Source organism: Nasonia vitripennis, chromosome 5 (genome assembly GCF_009193385.2).
Source record: "Nasonia vitripennis strain AsymCx chromosome 5, Nvit_psr_1.1, whole genome shotgun sequence".
In the NCBI taxonomy this organism is placed as follows: Eukaryota; Metazoa; Arthropoda; class Insecta; order Hymenoptera; family Pteromalidae; genus Nasonia; species Nasonia vitripennis.
The window spans coordinates 7,704,796-7,723,777 of NC_045761.1; the positions used below are offsets into that span (position 1 = coordinate 7,704,796).

Consider the following 18,982-nt stretch of genomic DNA (forward strand, 5'->3'; position numbering starts at 1 on the left):
TGTATGAGGCGGTTTTTGATACATAATTTAATATATAAGTTTTGGATGGTTCATTGTCTAAAAGTTTGCACACCCCTCTGTTCTTTTTATTATAGAATACGAACGCTGCCGTCAATTTTTTTCATAGAATATATCAGTATGACATGAATTCATAGGGAGGGACTTTAACGACGTGCAATGACACCCCTATAAGAGGAAGCAAAAGTTTTGAGAAAAATTCGGTTTTACATTTTAGCTCTTTATTTGAGAACCAATTGACAAAATCGTTTAAAATTTTAGCAGCAGATAGATTTTTTTATGGTAAATCACCAAATAAAATTTTGAAGCGTTTGACTACATTGTTTCAGTGATATAAGGAATCAAAAAATGTTCGAAAAAAATTGAAACCTTGATATCAGAACCATACGGGTTTGAAAACTGCGCGATGAACTTAGTCAAAACACATAAAATACCTATTTCTTCCCAAAATCTCAAGTGCAATAAAGCCTTTTTACATCCGTAATCGAGGCACAAAAAGAACTCATTTTTTTCAGTTTTCGATTTATTATTGAAAAAATAAGTGGTCAAATCACTTGAAATTTTAATGGGATATAGTTTGACACATGACCCACCAACATGCTTTATTTTCGTGAGGTGTTACACTGTTTAGTTTCAGAGGTATGAATTTAAAAAAAATCACCTTTTTCATTATATCTGCCGAACAAAGCGGTCGATCCCGAGGACCAAATGAGAAAAAGTAGATAATTTTATTCTCTTTCAAATGCATTTTAGCTGAATCGTTTGTAACAATGGGATGATTGAAAAAAACGCAAAATAGTGTTTTTCAAAAATCAAAAAATGGCCATAAAAAAATAATTGAGAAAATAAAAAGCAACTGTTTTTCCCGAATCAGAATCTAATAATAGATATGCATGTCAAATTTTATTGCTATTGACGGAGTAGTTCCATAACTATTACGGTATACATATATCCACACACACACACACACACACACATCCAAACAGAAATTTTCTAAAAACACTTGATTTAAACTTCTAACACACCAAAAAGTATTTTCTAGAAGTCTTGACGAAACTCACAATTTTACTATTACAAAGCTTCCTCTAGGAGGAAGCAAAACACATCCTAACGTTAACTCGGCGGTAAAGCGGTAAAAACCTCGATCCTTGCAAAAAACCCGTGCATGCTATCACCTCCTATCCTTTCCAGCCCCCAATAAAAAGAAACGGTATCACACCTTTCCTCCGCGCGGAAACAAGATCGTTTTGGGACTCACCTCGCGCGTGCTCCGAGTACAAGGGACATCGAGTCTTCGACAATTGGCCCTGATCGTCCAGTTTGGCGTAACACGCGTCGACGTCCCTCTAGTGTCCTTTGTCTACGTGGACACGCACAGACAACGTGTGAATCCAGCGAACGTTCGTTCGAGCGCCCTTGAATCGCTTTTCTTCTTAATGGCCGATCTCGTTAGGCAGTAACTCCGTACGATTGTCTGCACTGGCCGTCTATATAGCTTTGTATGCAGAAGCGCGCGCGTGTTTTCGGACAGGAGCGATCGCCGAAGACTGTCGGAGCAAGTAAGCGTTGAGAGCCGAGAGACGGAGAAAAAAAATAGATATTTGGAAAATACGAACCGTTCGGCTAAGCCACGTATTAGGAGGAGCACACTAATTGTTTCTCGCGCCGAGCACGTGGCTTCGAGAGCACACACACACACGCACACACACACACAGGTCGGACGCGTTCATCCTCGATCATCAGTTATTTTTTCTTTTTTTGTCTAACAGCATTTTTCGTGCGGACAATTCTGTCTGCGCGCAGCGATACGTGTATCTTGTAAGTATTGAACATTACATATCGTCGTGTATTAGATAAAAATAGACGAATGAAGAGATGCAAGTACTTTCAGATTATCCTATCGTACCAGCAATACTGGCAATTAACCAGCCCACGAGTTCAATGATGCGAAATCAATTTTGCATTCTAAAATTTCAACATTCTGCGGGCTAGTCTTTGATTAGAGCATAGGAAGTGTATGCCCGCGTACATTGCAATTAATCTGTGAATTCAAAGCGTTCCCGGCGTAGCTGCTCCTCAAGCTGTGCCCTGAATTAGATAGTCTTGGGGAAAGTAGACATGCGATTGTAAGCGTTGAAGGGGTTTTACTTTTACGGATTTAACTCATGCGATTTCCAAGTTTAGCGAATCATTTAATGAAATGATTAAAATTCCACAGCGTAGCGCAAAAGCGAGCGCTTTGGATCTTATGAGCTGGACAGATACGACGACGAGGTGTGCTATAATTCTGAGAGGTAATTCAAGAAGGCACTTGTCGAAATGAACCAAATCTCGAATTACGATATAAACCATTTTTACTGTTTACTATAAGATTGACATCTTCTTCGGGGTAAAGTCGAATATAGTGTATAATAATCATAAGTTTAGAATTAACCAGTACATAAGTTGTCTATATTCGCATCATACATCCGCAAACGTGACTTACACGAGAATCGACGACAAGTGAAGCGCGGCAAAGCGATTACTTATTAGCAAACTTCGAAAGTAAAGTACAAGGGAGGCGTCAGTTCTGAATATTCAAAGTTATATACATCCATCGATATTTGCGCTCTCAAAATGCGCAGTTATTCTAATTCGTGTTGTATAGAATTTCGCAAACTTCTATGCATCGGAGCTGTTGTTTCGTAATACGATATTTCAATTAAAAACTTTCCGATGAAATTGCTAAAGCAAAACGTTATTCATTTACGGACGCAGTTGATTAACTCAATTTTACCACGTTAGAATGGATAAAATTGAATTTACTCGATTGGACGAAGTAACATAACAAATTTTAATTTTCCAGTAGCTTTCTCGCGATAGTTGAATGCACGATCAATAGCGAAGTTTCTTTTATTAAATAAATCGCAACTAATTAATACAATGCAATTGATTGAAATTCGGTGAAATCGCTGTTGTACGGATGCAGAGACTGCGTGATTATTCAATAATTATTTTCTATTTACACCGTTGACGACTTCTGAGAAGTCGTTGACAATAATGCGTGGGTTATAATATAATTCAAATCATGAAAAGTATCGATCAAATGTCTGTCAAATTGCGAGATTGACGCACGAACAGAACCATGATTCAATGAAACCATACCGTCTATTTGTGTGTGTGCAGAAGGCATAAATTACAGGAGCAAAGCGCGCCAATTCCTCCTTCCAGCGCAGTCGAGCAATAATCGTCGAGCTGAAAAAATGTATAAAGCCCTCCATATACTCGCGGAGCACAGCTCGAGCGTATAAAACTGCAGAGCAAGCTAATAATCCGGGATAGTAAAAATCATCGATAAATTGCCCTTCTACATGTGTGTCTGCGCGCGCGCTTCTATTACTTGAAATACGCGCGCACAAAGGCGACGCTACATCATCGCCGGGAGGCGCAAATGCATATAGATATATATAGATAAAGCTCGAGGAGGGGGCGGGTACACTAGCCGCGCGTGCCCGTATAAATCTCGTCCGGAGCTTTCGGAAGCTATATAGCGCGTGACTCGCGTCACACGGCTGCACATGCACAGACGTGGACGCCGGTATTACGGCGGGCTTAACTTGAGAGAATGCTTTTCGATAGCGGCAGCTCTGTACATATGGACGGAATGAGCCGGAGATGTCTATCTCTCTCTCTCTCTCTCTGCGTATTGCAGAGGCTTTAGAACGTTATTTTACGTCTACTGTTTTTGGGTACACCCACACACACACACACAGGCGCTGCACCAAGTGCTCGTCTACTCGACGAAGTCAATTCTGCTTTGCAGCGAGCGTATGCGGATTTATATAAATTCGACGTATACGCGCGAGTCTTAAGGAGCTTTCCGATCATGGATTTATACATGTGTTCGCTCGCGCTGCCTGATTCTCTTTCCTGTTTGGTTTGTTAGCGAACGCGATGTCAGCTTTGGCGCAGCTGTATAATGAACGCGCGCTACTGCGAGAGGTGAAGGCATTTTGATATGGGATTTTAATTCGCTTCGCTCCTTATCAACGGATTTATTGCTACGAATGTTTGTTGAAGTAGGTAAACGCAGCGCTGAACAAGTATACTAGAAACGTATTTTTTTCGTAATATTTTGTTAACACCGGATCGCGTACACCCAATCAAAATTTTCTCGCCGCTCGCGCCGTGTACATGTACTGTACATACTGCTGCAGCTCTGTAAATAAATGATATTGGACGAATTACGAGAGTACTTTTTCGAACGTTAAAATAAACAAAGCTTTCCGATCGTTCATTTTCAATTTTATTTTTAACAGCGCAACAGCAACGCTCCGAAAATATTTCCGAAAAATCGCCTAAACATCTACATCGAAAACCATTACGGGAACAATAATCTAGCAATCAATGGACGTCTACTTCAATTCATCCTTCCGGAGCTGCGACGAGCGTTGAGATATTTTTTCTCGCGTCCGCGCTCCGACGGCTCTGGCTCTGATATACAGCACTCGAGGGACAGGTTCTTGCGCCTTTAATTCGCACAGTCTGCTTGGCTCGAACCCACGTATTCGCCGCGACGACGCTGAAATTCTTCGCAGCTCGCAAGACGTGCGGTTCCTGTTGGCGGCCAGGTACGGGAAAGCCCGAGGCCGTCAAATAAAGAAGCTTTTGTACGGCATTCCGAGCTTTGCAAACATCCAAATTGTCCCGCCGTTAAAAATGTCCGCCGCCGAGAGAGCGGCCGATAAAGTAATTAAGCCGCGGTACTGCGACTACTACGTCTACGAGTTATTTGTGTCGTCCTTTATGCTTATACCTGAGCAGTTTTATTCAGCGGAGAATCCCGAGTTTCTGGGTGAGATTTTAATTACCTCCTAGTTCTTATATGCGATGTATTAGGAATTGTATCTGGTATTTCGTACATTAAATTCCTCAGAATATATATATAGTGGCTTCTCTGAGGGTTGCTCTTCAGGACAGAACGAGCTGCGAAATTCCGTGAGCACGACCCAAATAATTAATGCTTTCATTTGCGATCTGGCGTATTTTTTTTCTGCCGAGCGTATTCGATAATTCTTTTATGAGCCTCGCCGGCCGCGAGAGCATAATTAAGTGGAAATTCAGACCAGAAATTCCGCCCAATTTTTTTACGATCCGTTTTTTATTGCCAAGTATTTATCATGCATTAATTCTCGTATGGCTCAATTGCGAAACGTTAAACGATTTTATGTAAGGTCCTCTCGGGCCTTCAATATTAAATCCCAATGCGGGTAACTGCTTTCCTTGCTTTATAAATGAATTACGTAAAGGTCCAATTACAACGTATATACGTACGTCCAGGAGTCTTGTCGACGCACGCTAAATTTTTTTGGAGAAACATTTTGCTTTATGTCGGTAAAATGAATTTTTTTTATGATAGTATTTGTCCGCGTAAATCGGTTACAAATTTGTTTGGGTACCTCTAAGTAATCTAAAAAATTAGTTAAACATGAGAATGGTACATTTGACCTCAGAAGTTAGTCAAATCAGCTTTCTTATGAAACTTCATATTGATAATTAGAACATATCGACATGTTTTATTTGGATGTATAATTTTTATTTAGTGTACCGTCATTTGAACGGCTTCTTAAATAAAAGGTAAAACAGTAGATTTTGATATAAGTTGATAATTAATTTTTATTTATTCTAATTTATCGTCCCTCAATATAAGAAGCTAAGTCAATTTCGTCGGGTAGTGCGGCGATGTTTACGTCGAATCTTTCTTGCACGTCGTTGAGAATTTTGGCGTCTACTTCATCGCAATCAAAGGTGATGGTCAATCCTTTAGTGCCGAATCGTCCAGCTCGAGCCACTCGATGGAGGTAGGTGTCCGCCAACTCTAGCTGTTGCAAGGTGGCCAAGACGAAAAGGCCGTCTTACCCATACCAGACTTAGCTTGGCACAAAAGATCCATGCCGAGTACGGCTTGAGGTATACGCTCGTGTTGAACTTCCGATGGATGCTCGAAACCGTAGTCAGAAATGGCACGTAGAAGTTCTGGTTTCAGCAAAAAGTCCCTGAAGCTGCTGCTGTGGATGGATACGTACGTTCCCTTGACTTCCTTCTTGGCAGGGGCAACTTCGCTGTCACTTGCTGCGAGTTTTACAGTTTGCTCCTCGTCTTCATAGTCTTCATATTCCAGAAGGTTATCGATGTCGGCCATTTTCAAAGCACTTGCACTTTTGTCGTTAGAAATGCAGTTGTATATTGGACGCTTACTAGCTGCTGTTGGAGCGCTGAAATTCGATCCTTCGTCAAAAGTGTGCGAGTGAAGCCGATGCTGTAGAAAACAATCATACATGTATTATTCTTATTTAGCATACCGTCATTTGAACGGCTTCTTAAATAAACTTTACTTCGTAGATAAACAAAATACATATAAAGCCATCATTTTGACTAGTTCAGTATCGAGAGAACTCCCTAAGGACGCGGTCGGAGAAGCAGTTGTAAGACGCCTCCGCAACGCCCAAGTGGCGCGGCGGTCAGGTAGCGATATCCGGAATAGCCACCTGACCGAAGCGCCACTCGGACGTTCCGGCGGCGTCGTCACAATTTTACCTAGAAACTGTGGTGGGGGAAGGGAACAACCAGTCCACAGTGCAGGATAGGAAGGAGACTCCTCCTTCTTCTTCTTTCCTCGCCGCCACCAAGTCTCTGACAAGAGTGGAAGTACAGACAAGCCACCTGCATATCTTACCCTATAAAGTCGCCCTTCAGCCCGTCAGTCCTTCAGTCATTCTCAGAAAATCAGTTGAGTCAGTTCACTCAGTTCTCATCCGTCTTCTTCTTGATAACGCATCTACAGCTATAAGTGCATCGGCTTCACTCGCACACTTTTGACGAAGGATCGAATTTCAGCGCTCCAACAGCAGCTTGTAAGCGTCCAATATACAACTGCATTTCTAACGACAAAAGTGCAAGTGCTTCGAAAATGGCCGACATCGATAACCTTCTGGAATATGAAGACTATGAAGACGAGGAGCAAACTGTAAAACTCGCAGCAAGTGACAGCGAAGTTGCCCCTGCCAAGAAGGAAGTCAAGGGAACGTACGTATCCATCCACAGCAGCAGCTTCAGGGACTTTTTGCTGAAACCAGAACTTCTACGTGCCATTTCTGACTGCGGTTTCGAGCATCCATCGGAAGTTCAACACGAGTGTATACCTCAAGCCGTACTCGGCATGGACATTTTGTGCCAAGCTAAGTCTGGTATGGGTAAGACGGCCATTTTCGTCTTGGCCACCTTGCAACAGCTAGAGTTGGCGGAAAACAAAGTTTTGGGCTTGGTGATGTGTCACACTCGAGAGTTGGCTTTTCAAATCAGCAAGGAGTACGAGAGATTCAGCAAATACTTGCCGAAAGTGAAAGTGTCAGTTTTCTTCGGCGGAATGCCTATTCAAAAGGACAAGGAAGTCCTGAAGAATAATTGCCCTCACATCGTTGTGGGAACGCCTGGACGCATCTCAGCTCTCGTCAAGGGCAAGAAGCTCAGCCTCCAGCATTTGAAATTCTTCATTCTTGACGAGTGCGATAAGATGCTGGAACAACTGGACATGCGCCAAGATGTGCAATACATTTTCAGAAGCACTCCACACGGCAAGCAAGTCATGATGTTCAGCGCAACCTTGTCCAAGGAAATTCGCCCAGTCTGCAAGAAATTCATGCAGGATCCAATGGAGGTCTACGTGGACGACGAAGCCAAGCTCACCCTTCATGGATTACAACAGCATTATCTCAAACTCAAGGAGAAGGAGAAGAACAAGAAGCTCTTCGAACTCCTGGACGAGCTCGAGTTCAATCAAGTGGTTATTTTTGTGAAATCCGTGCAGAGATGCAACTCACTGACCCAGCTTCTGACAGAAGAGAACTTCCCGACGATTGGCATCCACAAGGGAATGACGCAAGAGGAGCGATTGACCAAATATCAGTCGTTTAAGGATTTCCAGCAGAGAATCCTGGTAGCCACAAATCTGTTCGGTCGAGGCCTGGACATCGAGCGCGTGAACATCGTCTTTAACTATGACATGCCGGAAAATTCTGACACGTACCTCCATCGAGTGGCTCGAGCTGGACGATTCGGCACTAAAGGATTGGCCATCACCTTTGATTGCGATGAAGCAGACGACAAAATTCTCAACGACGTGCAAGAAAGATTCGATGTAAACATCGCCGCACTACCCGACGAAATTGACTTAGCTTCTTATATTGAGGGACGATAAATTAGAATAAATAAAAATTAATTATCAACTTATATCAAAATCTATTGTTTTATCTATATGTACATCCTCCTTTCATCCTTGACAATATACGAATATTCTATTTATATTTTATTAACACAATAATAACATTCGAAAAATCACACGAAAAGTACGTATAGCCTAACTTTTAATTAATTAAGACTTTGCAGTATATTTTTATATCAAAAGAACGAACGGCAGCTTTGCAAATGTCAATTCGAAACGCGGCGTGAGTTCTGACTTCCAAAGTTCGAAATGAGACCGCCGCATCATTCGATACGGCGCAGAACTTGTAAAAGGCAAATATTTTGGCTCTATGCTGGCTCATGTTCACATCAATCATCAGCGCGACTATTGTTTGGTGCATAATTCATAAATACAAGTCACAAAGGCGTCATCGATACAGGGACAATACTACACTTGCGTTCACTTTGCACGGCGTCTATTTACGCGGCATTTACATAAATATCCTGCATATTCATAAGATCAGGCTTGATTGCACAGTTTCTCGCTATAATTTATTCCGCGTACAGGGAGGTGAGAGTTTGATTCGATATAAAATGAGACGACTGAATTTAATTGGCTCTTCCAGAGAGCTCTCGATTTACTTTTTGCTTTTTTCCCGAAGTCGAATATAACTGCACGACAATATGGGTAATTGAAAATTGATTTCCTTCTTACGTCATATACTGTATATATACGAGACTTAATACGCGTTTCAGCGATTGCAGTATGCAATCTCCGGGATAAAAGAAACTTTTAATGATTACGAACTGGCAACGTGTACGTTATCAAGTTGGCTGCACCGCAGTCGTTTCATTTGCCAAGTAGCGCAAGTTTCATTTCAAGAACGTGCCATAGCATTTTCATGCTTCATTTTTTACCCCCGGCTAGTTGGACGCTTGCGTACGACAGAGAAAGCGTATTTCACAGTTAAAAAAAAAAAAATTTATTCATATTTCGTAACCTACTGCAGGTAATTATCTACTTTAGACTTTCAGGAAGTACATTCGGAAACTCGGCTTTTGGGTATAGTTCAACGGTCGCCGATGGCCCACCCCTGTCACAATAAAATTGGTTATGACGAAGCATACGCCCGCCTCCTATACCCGTAATGTAAAGTTATTGTAAATTTCTGGAAGATGCGCTCGGTCATCGTCGTAAACGCGCCTCGAAGAGGGTCGTTGGCATCCGAGAGATTGAATCGTTGTAATTTATACCTGGATATGAAAAAAGCCGATATGGAAAGTCTAAATCTCAGTATCCCAACCCCTATATAACAATAAACCACATCCCACCTTTTCTTTATCACCTAAGGGGCATAATCACGAAGAACGAATAATTACTCTTCATTCCGAATATCATGAAACATCGAGCGAGCGTAGTGGACATTAATAAACGATCTCACGCAGCACGACGATAATTTATAAGACGAGTGCGTTAGACGGCAAAAAGTAATATATCCCAACAAGAAGGCCAGAGCTTGCGCCGCGGGCTTAAATTTAAGTTCGAGCGCGAACGATCACTCCGTGAGCCGAGCGACAATAAAAATAAACGAACTTGACAAGCGACGAGTCTGACGCTTCTGCTGGGGTTTATTTCACGATCCGGAAAACAAAGACGCGAAGCGTACCGACGGTTATTTCGTGTATAGAGAGAAGACTGGATTTGTGGCTTTCCGCAAAATCTCGGCATATCGAGTTTCGATTTGTTAGTATATATGCCGATACATCGTTCGGTGTACAGCTAATTTCCAGGCGAATCAAAGTCGAGTAGCTGCGAGCATACGATTATGCAAATCAGCATCAAGCGGCTTTGATATACGGGCTTTGAGCGAATGAATCTGTATATGCGTTTTGGATTATTGCTTAGCTATATGCCCTTTGCGAACGACCTTATCAACTGTAATAACTTATCGAGCTATATCTTTGCCTACTGTACACTAGATTATATTCGTTTCGGCAGACGCAAGTTTATTGCTACTGACGTATACGATTCGATCACGTCATATTGAAATTCCGTGAAAAGCGCGTATAATTTTTAATTCCATTTATGATTTTATTTTCTTCGAGCTGCATCAGCTGCACAGCATCGATCTATATACACGACGCGTCATTGGTACAGCGCGCGAAGGTGATAAAAAGGGCACTCTTTTTCTCGTTCTCTATATTTTTCTCGTATATACGTACAAGAGCGCGAAAAATATTTTCAGCGAGCGTGCGCTCGTTACTTTTTAAAAACCAACCCGCACACCTACGCCGGTACACACATTCCGAGAGAAATCAGCGGGTCGGGCGGCGCATTCAAAGCGAAAGCTCGTTTCGCGTAAGAAAAACGTTATAATTACGCATTTCTCGCATAGCCTTGCGCGGTATGTCGAAATTAACCGAGTTGTCTCGCGTTTACGAACCTGCGGACTTTTCGCGCGTGCATCGCAGGAGGAGGATATCTCCGGCTAAGACAACACACAAACGCAAGGGCGAGCGATATCGAAGGCGTTCTTGCGTGTATCGGTGCTGCGACGCCTCTCTACTCTCAATATTGGCAAAACACTCCTGACAGAGCAGCTCCTGCGCGGCGCGACTGCGTCGGCCCGTAGCGCGCGCCAGAGCATCACAGCCGCAGATTCAAGGGAGCGCGCTTTATTTCAGTTGCGCCGCGCGCTCTCGTTCCGCCGGCTCATGGAAAATCCGGCTCCGACGCAGCTCTCCTTGCTCATGTATACGCGTGGCACGGATGCCGTTTAAAGGTTCAGTCGTGCTCGAAGTGCTGCTTTTTGTGATTACTTTGCAGGCGGATAAGTGCGGCCGTGGTATGGAATGCTTCTGACGCGGGACGATTCGTTCGCCACTGGAAATCCGCTGCTGGAGAGATTAGATATTTGAGAAGAGATTGATTCATCGAACGAAAAGGTAAGTGTCGTGTACGTGAGCGACGCGATGAAATTGCACTGGAGGTGTTGTTTCGTTGAGTTTCGCGGCTTCTTAATACGTTCACCAGACGACGCGCTTCTCTCTCCCGGGGGGATGAGCTTGTCTCGTGAATAAGTATGGGAAAATCTGCGGACGGAGTAGCTGTCGGGACTTGTTGACACCGCGCGGCGGCCGACGTTTTCATAATGAACGAGTTGCTTTATGATTTAAGTCGCGGAAGGTCGAAGCGGGAAGATTGTATGGAAAGGACGAGCGACATTATGCGGGAATTAGGTATACCTACGCCGTAAGTTTTAATTCGAAAAAGGAAACTTGTAGCTCGGCTCGATCTGTTCGCCGATGTATGATCGGATTTTATGGAGGAAACGTCGTGCTTTAATTGCACGGAATTGGGATTGATTGTGATTTCGTTTGTAGAGAAATCAAATTTACTTTGTGCAGAATGATATTTCTGTAAAAATCTTATAATGGATACCGCGACAACAATATTTTGCTACCGAATCTATAATTAAAAAGCCAGCTGTACCTTTTACGATGAATTATGCGCGCGGCACAATTTATTTCAAGAAAACCATTATCGTATGGATTCTCCCGCTAATGAAGACAACAATAATATTACTCCGTGAAAATATACGCGAGAACCAATTTATTATTCGACCTAAATTGTTTCCTCTGCGCTATTAATGGTGTAACTTAATCGCACAATGAAAATTCATATAAATTGCACATACTTTATCATTTTCTTACAGATAGTTTTTCAATATTATGATTTTATAACGCTTTCTAAAAAGTCTCTCGTATCTCGCTTGGTCTTATAATTTGTTCTTAGATTTGTAAGGATGAAAACGACAACTGCACTATAAAACGAAATTGATCAATAAAAAGGATGTACGCGAAAGTTACACTTTTAATCTTTTTTACGGTGGCGGGATCATCGCGTTGGAAAATATGTGGACTACGTGTGCGCGCTTCATAGATTGGCGGTGCTTGAATATAAAGTACTGAACTTCTGTCGTTAAAAGAAGAATCGAATGGATGTGACGGTTTAGTTTTATTCCAGTTTCTTACATTTTTTCACATTTCAATTTCGGATCGAGTACGCGGAGAAAGCCACAAACAAATAACGAAAAAATAAAGCATTTTGTATCGAACGAGAATAAAGTAAAGCACCTGCGTGTACAAAGTCCACAACTTAAATTAACGCGACAAAAAATCCAAGAGAAGAAATCTAATTAAATGTCGAATCAGATATTAAAAATCGTCGCGACGGGGTAGTTTTAATTGCTCAAAACTAACAAAATTTCAACTTGTTTAACTTCAATAATAAAACTTTTCAAATGGCAATCGTAATTTCGGCCCGCGTTAGCTGCGGGGGAGGCATATATCGAAGCTTTTCCGAAGAACGCGATATCAAAGTTCTCGTAAAATTCTAATGTTTTTCGGAATCCTTCGTGCGCGTGCGACAACTTGTATCAATTTAAGATTCTTCGATGGAAATTATCACTCTTTGCAAGTTGTTCGATAAAGTCGATCCTGCGCGCACTTACGAACTTTATAAAGATGCTAGATTTCACAGAAGCTCCCCCTCCCCCTTGAACTAGTATTTTTCGCTGAGAATTTCAAAATTATAATACGGGTCGCCCCTTTCTGTAATTTAACCTCCGAGAAACTGGCAAGTTTAGCCTTACCATTGAATTATTTATATTAACTTACTGCACTTGTAAATTAGCCAAGCTCTACGGGTTACGCAATCGTAATTGCGATTCACCTACCCCGCGCATATATTCCTAACCCAAGAAGGAGTTAAATGGAGCGTTCTGAAATATTCACTGAAACATTCAACGGTACAGCTTCTTGCGCATAGTTTCGTTTGATACCCAATGAAACAATAGGAAAAGCAATTATACGCTATAAAATTTAAAACAAAGTTATCGGATATTATCACAGCTCGATCGATCGCATTAGGGGCATAAATAATTCTCTCCTCTAAAATCTCACACGTGCAGCAGCAGCAGCCTCTTCTCGCAATCTAAGCTCGCTTGCATCATAGATTCCCTCTCTCTCTCCTCTCCATCGTCGACATTACGCACATGACTTGATTACAAGGGCCAGCAGTTAATTATATTATAATCCTAAGTAGTTTATGCCTGGTAATATAGCATGTTCTCGGCAGTATTCCGAATTTAATAGGAAAGTTGTAATTCCGCTATCCAAATAAGCTCAAACAGACTCGCTTAAGTACCCTTATACTTCGTCTATATTCTTCCTCCTCTAACTCATTCGCTATCCCAATCAGTGTCAAACTTGACCTGACAATGCTGACATTTTCTCCTTACTTTTTCGACTTTGCCCTCGTTTAATTGTCTTAACTCTTATATACTGTGCGTATATAGCTGCTAAATCATCGTAGCTCGTTATCGGCCTGAGGTGTTATGTTTATGCGAGTTTGGTAGTAGTGCTATTTCCCGATTCTTCGCGCTTTCCCATCTCGGCTCTGTTTACACGAGGCATTGGCCACTTTTGCCGCGGCCACACGCCGGAATGCTAAACCTCGCCCGGAAGTATATAACAGGCCAGAAAAAACGCCTGCACGTGAAGAGCGACTATTTTAGGAGTGGCAGACAATTAAAGGATGTATACACACTTTGGAATAGAAGAAGGCGTGTACTCACGCGAGGCTGAGTATAGGCGTTGAGATGCGTAACTTGCATAATTACTTTCTATATTGAATTTTCGCGCGTAAAATATCTTACTATATATAGATGTGTAACTTTCAGTATGAAGAAAGTGCAATACAAAGTTAAACTTATTTTGCATAAAGATTATAGTTATGAAATGTCCCAGAGCACACTGTTCTTAATGCAAATTTCGACGTGAATAATTCCTAAAGTGATATGTTTCATGCTTGTTTGATAATTTTTTATCTGCTTTCGAATTGAGATTAGGCGATTATGCCATTAGGACTTTTGACTGCTCTATCACGGTATTACGGTATATTTGAATATATAATCTCGACCGAAAATAACTTTGAGAAGATTGTCGCGAGGTACTATAAATATAAGGCTTACATTGTGTTCTTTAGCTCACGTGTATAGCGACGGTGCGTGCACGTGGCAGCAGAAATCACTGACAGTATCGGAGTTCCGATCCACGTACTATCGAGGCCGACATCTACGCTCTATCGAGGCGTTCATCTGAATTAAAGAGTGAAAGCTTGAACTTTGGAATTTCCAAACTTTGGAGTCTACTGCGACGTATATTATACAGCAGACGTTTCGTACGTTTTGCTCTAACACTTTATATCCAGTTTTAATGAGCAGCATATTATTTTTTTTTTAATTTAAAATTTTCTAGTAAGTCTAAAATATCTTATTCCGCGTACGAAAGTGAGTGCTAGCTGTCACTTCGAGGATATTCCCGCGATAAGCTTCTGGATTTCATACGAGCATATATTCAATATTTATTCACTGTCAATATGACCGGTTACAAAGTGCATTTTAAAATATCGGCGTGTCAATAGCCGGAACAAATTACTACGTGTACGTGTATAAATAATGAAACATCGCGCATCTGAGAAGATTAATTATTTCAGAATATTGCGTGTAATTATGGTCCATTCGTTAGAGATAATTGATAGTGCCGTAAAAACATGAAAAACTTAAATTTTAATAACATAGAATACGTGATTTGTTGTACCTCCTCCTGTTCTTTGGCTTTCGATGTCGACAGAAATCGATGAAACGTTACCAATTTAATGATTCGCTTTGTAGAATCTCAGTGTGTTTAAGAGCGAATGACTGTACTCGACTTCTATTTTGCGGTCAGTTTAACAAGCTGTACGAGCCATGCGGAATAATTGGGACAACGTGTTCTATAGATGCGTTCGTGCAGAAAAGGGACAGTATTGTATTGACGTTTGTTCTTTTTATTTTCAAAAATTTTTGCCAAAAAAGTAAGATGTTTCTTGCTGATGCTTCTATATTATCGAAAGACTTATTCCGATAACGTAGAATATCGGAGTCGTGATTCAATCGCGTTCGAATCCTGAATAAATCCCCATATCAGCTTATATAGAAATCCGTTTAAAAGGTTTAAAGATCCGCCGCGGTCGTAATTCTTCGCGTTGTTACGTGTTGAGCGACTGTGATAAAACTAGTTGTTTCAATAGTATACTAGCGTGTCTCTCTCAGATTATTTTCCAAAAAAAGTAGAATTTAAAAGTAAAATATTGATTTATGCCAGTTTTAATACAATTTTTTCACATGTGGGTATACTTATGAGCGAACACATGCAAATACAGGGTAGATATCGACCAGGTCCTCTTTCGTTTATGTATTTTTCGAACAGCAAAGATGAAACGAGTTTATGCAATACGTGAAGTGATATCAGAATCTCTCTTTTATCTTTCTTGGTACAGATCGTTTGTTTGTCCTTACTTCATGCACGTCCCGCGTTACCCTGCAAAAAATTGATATTTTGATATTTTTGGTTCGACTTCATATATCTTTTTTTTTTTTTTTTTCTAAAAAACAGACGTGGGTCCTTTGAGACAAAGCCCCATTGAATCGCAACAATTTGCCTGTTGTCGTGCGCGGACGATCGCTTTGAAAACGCATGACAATCTTTTTCCAATTGTATACGGCGCGATCGTAAATCCATATTTTCTTCTATTGTTATGTGCAAGTGAGGCTTTGGCATCTCTTTTTTATTAGAATTTTCCGCAGAAATTTATTAAAGCTAACGTGTAGACTCAAGTATTCGTATGAAATTCGGAGTGTTTTCACAAACTATGTAAACTCACATTGCCACAGCGTGGCTGAGAATTTTTCATTTGTGTATAAAAGAATGCCAATTAAAATTTTCTTCATTTATTCTCGGATTGCTTTATGATGCTTTACGACTTTCAACGTTAAACACGAGTATTCTTCTGCTCGGAAAAATTAATAAATAACTTTCGACCGAGAGTTGAATATTCATAAAAGATTCGTTTAAGTAACAAAACGTATATTTATTGCGGAAGCCCCGTAAAATTATCATCTAGAAAAGTAATGCACCTATACACTATATGCATAGATAGAAGTTGGAGCCACTTAAGTTTGATTTTCTAATTTTAAACGTAATGGTCCAAGCGGTTCAGTCAAGGTTAAAATTTGAAAATGGCGCCATTAAACTTCGCTTCGAGTGAGATGTTATAAACCAGATGTTGAGCATGGGCTATGCTTTCGAGCTGTATTCGTCAAAAGGTAATGATTCTTAAAATTTCTGAGCACTTTTGGGATCTATCAAACAGACTTATATTATACCTACACACTCATTCCGCCATTGCACCGCCATAAATATCAAAAAGTTTCGAAACTTTCGAGTTTTATCGCTTATGGTATATCCAAGAAACGCTTCCTTAAAAAAATTCAGTCGAGCGGAACTGCGTTAATTCACGACGCGAAGTTCCAGAAAAATTAATTAGTCGCGCACGTTTTCCAAGCCCACTTGACTAGAAATACCAGTATCGTTAAACACTAGTAAAAAAGAGAAATAAAAAACAATTAACTTACATACGAAGCACAGTAGGTAGTATAATAATTTGCATTCCTCGCTGTAATTTTTTCGTGAAAACTGCCGCAAAGGTATAATTCACGCGACATCCACTAGCACAACCCAACGATCGAAAACAGTCGCTTCATAACCTGGAATAATTAAGCCAACGAAACCGATCAACCCAGCAGGGCGTTTTTTAAAAGCGATTCCCCCATTCGGTGTAGCTCATCGCCGAATATAATTCACCAGCAGAATCGCGGCGCAGTACAGCGGTGTGGCATACGCACATTATTATCACAGGCGCCGCGATCGTATATTTTCGGCCCATCAGATTGATAGCGATCGAAGACGAGCTAAAGCCGCCTGCGGCGCTTATCCGCCGTACTCGCACTCGTCTGTATACATACGTTTCATTTGAGTTATTTAAAGGAGGATTTTGATAGCCCTATAAAATACGCACTTTACTGAATTCAAAGCATTTCGTCGAAGGCGCTCTGCCGTGCGCGTCACTAGCTGTATACGCCGCCGCGTACGCGATTTGCTTCAGCATACAGCCGCGGCGGCGCGTGACATTTTTACGAGGCCGCATATGCGCCCTGCACCTCTCTCTCTCTCTCTCTCTCTCTCTCTCTCTCTCTCTCTCCGGTGAAATATGCAATGGGGTGAATTACAACCCCAAGCGCGTGTGCGGCTCGATATAATAAAACACGTCGTCCTATGTGTACGTCTACAGCGCAGCCTATAGGTATAGCCCTATAAACTTTAGGATAGAATCTCGGCGCATCTCTTCCGGCAGCTTCATTTCCGGCGCTGCAGCAGCAGCGACGCTTATCCGACGACGAATCCTACGCCCGCGAGATTTGTCTCGCGGAGCTAAGACTGCGAGAGCTGGCTGTATATGCGCATATGCATGAGCGGGCAAAGAACGGCTTGGCTGCAGGATAACGCTTCCGAGTCTGCAGCCGCGAGTTCTCTCTCTCTCTCTCTCGAGCGAAATAACAAGGGCGGGCGGGGACGAGCGGTTGCGGGTGAGAGGGAAAAAGATGCTGATTGCTGTGGTTTTAGATGTTGCTGTATAGCGGAGGGTGTTACTGATATATGCGCGATGCTCTTCTCTTGTGTTTCTTCGATTCGGCCGTGTGTGTAAGTGGGAGAGAAAGAGACGTTATTTTTGGCTGCCGCTCTATTTTTTGTATAGAAAGCTGTGGATCATTTATTTCTCGTGGAATCCGAGCTAATCGGAACGATGTATAGGCGGATAATCTTGGGGAGAATCTAGTTTGGATAGACGCGATGCGTAGTGTGTGCGTGTATGAACAGAGCGAAAGGCTGCCGTTATAACGGGACACCTTTGTTATCGCGTGTAATCCGGTATAATTAATTATTCGCAAAGTGTACGCGATGCGTTCGTTAATGCATCGATAAAATATAAGCATGACGAAGTGCTGCTCTCGTATAAACGTTTGCCGTCAGGGCGCTTTAAAGTCTCTCGAAATAATTTCGTACGCAAAATAGCGTAACCATGCGCAGTGGACATGACTTTTTTAATGAAAAAAAAACAGTTGGCAGCTGAAAATTCCGTCATTTCTCTTTTTCTCTTCACCGCGCGTATGAATTTTCAAGAACATCTCCCTCGTCGTATTATTATTATACACGCTTGAATTTCAGCTCCGAAAAAAGTTTAAAGTTTTCGAGCTTCTTATTTAAACATTTCGAGTCTATACACCGCGCACTGTGAGACGTGAAGTTAAAATTCCGCCTCGAGATGTCTCTCTCTCCCGTATCAAAGATTCGTCCGTCCTTTTTCGGAAGTCAAGTTTTTCGTATACGAATTGCACGTTGAATTTCGCACACACCGGTTTTCGACATCACCGCAGTGTGTGTGTAGGAATTCAGAGCTGAAACTTATCCAAATTCAAACCACAGCAACGTCATCCACGTCAGCCGCAGAGTCAAGGTCGAGAGGACGACGGTTAAGTAAAATAACATACTACAAGCTTGTCTCAGGCTCGTCCCAATATTTTTCCGCTGAATTAGCTGCAGAAGCCCGAGATAACCGCTTGGTTACACCCAGTCACAATCAGAGAGCGCGACGTCGCATCAGATGCCGGCGAAACGTTATCTCGACGCCGTAGTGGTCTCGATTCGGCGAGAGGGTGAGCAGACGCGGAGACACACGGAAGACGTTAGCCTAGTGGGAGCCATTCAGACTCGAAGGGCGGACTCTCTCTCTCTCTCTATC

The 18,982-nt window shown here is 41.8% G+C and overlaps 2 protein-coding genes and 1 pseudogene across 2 annotated transcripts in view; 2 read left to right on the forward strand and 1 right to left on the reverse strand.

Moving 5' to 3' along the window:
- Positions 1-5,635: 5,635 nt before the first annotated feature.
- On the reverse strand, positions 5,636-6,427 carry LOC116417660 (annotated as a pseudogene).
- A 223-nt stretch (positions 6,428-6,650) lies between these two features.
- On the forward strand, positions 6,651-8,286 carry LOC100120691 (ATP-dependent RNA helicase WM6-like). Its single transcript, XM_001606685.3, has one exon. It carries the CDS (start codon positions 6,968-6,970, stop codon positions 8,252-8,254), a length of 1,287 nt encoding a protein of 428 aa, XP_001606735.1. The 5' UTR covers positions 6,651-6,967; the 3' UTR covers positions 8,255-8,286.
- Positions 8,287-10,908: 2,622 nt separating this feature from the next.
- LOC100120664 (neuropeptide CCHamide-2 receptor) overlaps positions 10,909-18,982 on the forward strand; it is a 43,430-nt gene continuing 35,356 nt past the window's right edge. The window contains exon 1 of the mRNA XM_016989206.3: positions 10,909-11,184. The gene's annotated coding sequence lies outside the window, so the exon portion shown is untranslated. The remainder of the gene's footprint in view (positions 11,185-18,982) is intronic.